This window comes from Notothenia coriiceps, unplaced genomic scaffold (genome assembly GCF_000735185.1).
Source record: "Notothenia coriiceps isolate Sejong01 unplaced genomic scaffold, NC01 NC01_scaffold00034854, whole genome shotgun sequence".
In the NCBI taxonomy this organism is placed as follows: Eukaryota; Metazoa; Chordata; class Actinopteri; order Perciformes; family Nototheniidae; genus Notothenia; species Notothenia coriiceps.
This window is the reverse complement of record NW_011367555.1, coordinates 423-2,349: the sequence shown is the minus strand read 5'-3', so window position 1 is coordinate 2,349 and position 1,927 is coordinate 423. Positions and strand designations below refer to the sequence as shown.

At 42.1% G+C, this 1,927-nt stretch overlaps 1 protein-coding gene across 1 annotated transcript in view; it reads right to left on the bottom strand.

Annotated features, from left to right (window-relative positions):
• Positions 1–1,532, bottom strand: part of LOC104962469 (symplekin-like) — a gene marked incomplete at its 5' end in the record, with an annotated part of 5,267 nt that extends 3,735 nt beyond the window's left edge. Inside the window, 4 exons of the mRNA XM_010790905.1 lie at positions 155–245; positions 384–484; positions 637–745; positions 1,347–1,532. Coding sequence (XP_010789207.1) covers positions 155–245; positions 384–484; positions 637–745; positions 1,347–1,532 — 487 coding nt within the window. The remainder of the gene's footprint in view (positions 1–154; positions 246–383; positions 485–636; positions 746–1,346) is intronic.
• Positions 1,533–1,927: the final 395 nt, after the last annotated feature.

Genomic DNA, 1,927 nt, shown 5'->3' with positions numbered 1-1,927 from the left:
ATAGAGCAACCACTGAGCAATGTATTGCCTCAATGGACTACATTTAGCATCAACCCCGACATCCATACAAGAAGCTGTCAAAGTGTTCCTTTATTTTAAAGAACAGGGAGGCAGGTAAAGACTTTATTCAGGGGAAGACTTAAATGTATCTTACTGTGCTGGGTCCCTAAGAGACGGTTGAACACCTCCTTCACCACAATGGGGTTGAGTTTGATGAGCTTCGGGAGAGCCTGGATTACTTCATTCTATGGGAAAAGTGAAAGATGTCATCACAATGATCACGCGGTGATTGTTTGCTGTATGTGGTGTGATATCTTTTTTTTTAAGTATAACTGGTTCCAAATCAGTTTACTAGACCATTGATGCGAGTTGCAGAACTGTACCTTTTCGAGGCCGTTTATGACTGGAATCAGGAAACGTACATCGGGCACTCGTTTGTGGTACAGGTCTCGCACTCTCTCCACCAGCTCTGGAGACGGGGGCACTGCAGGAGAGAAAAGAAAAATTATTCTACATGTCTATACTTTTCCTATCCTGACTTTATCCCACAGTGCTGTTGTTCCATGTTTGGTTTAATTCTCTATTCATTGACCCTAATTCTCCAGACAGATGTAAGGTGATGTTCAATCTTTTTACCTTTATCGGTCAGAATGTGCAGACAGCGTGTAACTAACGTCTCCGCCCCTTTAGGACAGTTTTCCACCAGCAGCAGCAGCTCGGGCGAGTTCATCCCCATCCCACGGATCTACAACAAGGGTGGAGAAAATGACTCGATGCTATTTTAAAACACCACAACTCAAGATGAGCATTTGCATCATGTAAATGCATGTTTGTGCAATTTAGTGTTTTCCCCCACAAGATGTTTTTGTAAACACAAACAGTTCTCCCAAAAATCACGAGTGTGCAGTTTTCATGTCACAGGTTTGAAACTGCAGGGGTGTTCTGGCTTTCTTTGGTCTTAAAAACAGTAAAGCATTTGCACTGTTCACTGTAGTTTGCCATCACCAGTTAAAAACACATGAAGAAATACAGTAGATAAACATCAAGTCCAACAGTCCGGACTCTGCGCTCAGCTTAGTCATGCTGGGATTCTTATTTTTGTCTTGGCACAATCATTTAGTCATTGAGTTTAAATATTACACTTTTCCTTATTGAATAAAAACATTTATAGTGCTTCTATGTTTCTTAGCTGTTTAGAGCGAGTTGTTTGTTTTCACAAATATTGATGAACATTATTATTTATATATAACAATAATTGAAACAGGGTTCTTTAAGAAGACCCAAACACTGGAGCATTCCTCAATGATCAGTGAAAGAGTCAGCTGTGCTGAGAGCGGGAGACTCACAGGCTGCTCAATGGCTCGCAGCACGCTGCGCTTGATGTCAGCGATGGCCTCGGTGTAGACGGACGCCAGCTCGTGGACCAGCCGGTGGTTGAGAGGCAGCAGGGACAGGTAGAGGAAGAGACACTGTCTCACCGTCTCTTCAGTCCAGGGGGCAGCCACCTCTGTCTCAACAAACACATAACAACACTGTGAGAGGACAGGACATTGGGGAAGTACTCTCTGATAACACAGAGAGTTGCAAGCAGCTATTGTCTGAGATCGCATGATGTAGTATTGTTAGATGTGCCAAGAGCAAGGACTGTCTTAGGTAAGACAGCTTTTATGTGCGCAGCTCCACTTGCTTGGAACAATCTTCAGCAAGAATTAAAACTGAGCAATTTCATTCCTCTGCACGTTCTTAAAGCTAGGATAAATGAAATTTAGTTGATACTATGGGCACTTGTAAATGTCTATAACTATGTAAATGTATCCTGTAAATATAATGTATGATGTCCTTTATTGTTTTATGTTTAATGTGGAACCTATATGCTGCAGGTCTCCCTTGAAAAAGAGATCTATGATCTCAATGGGACCAATCTGAT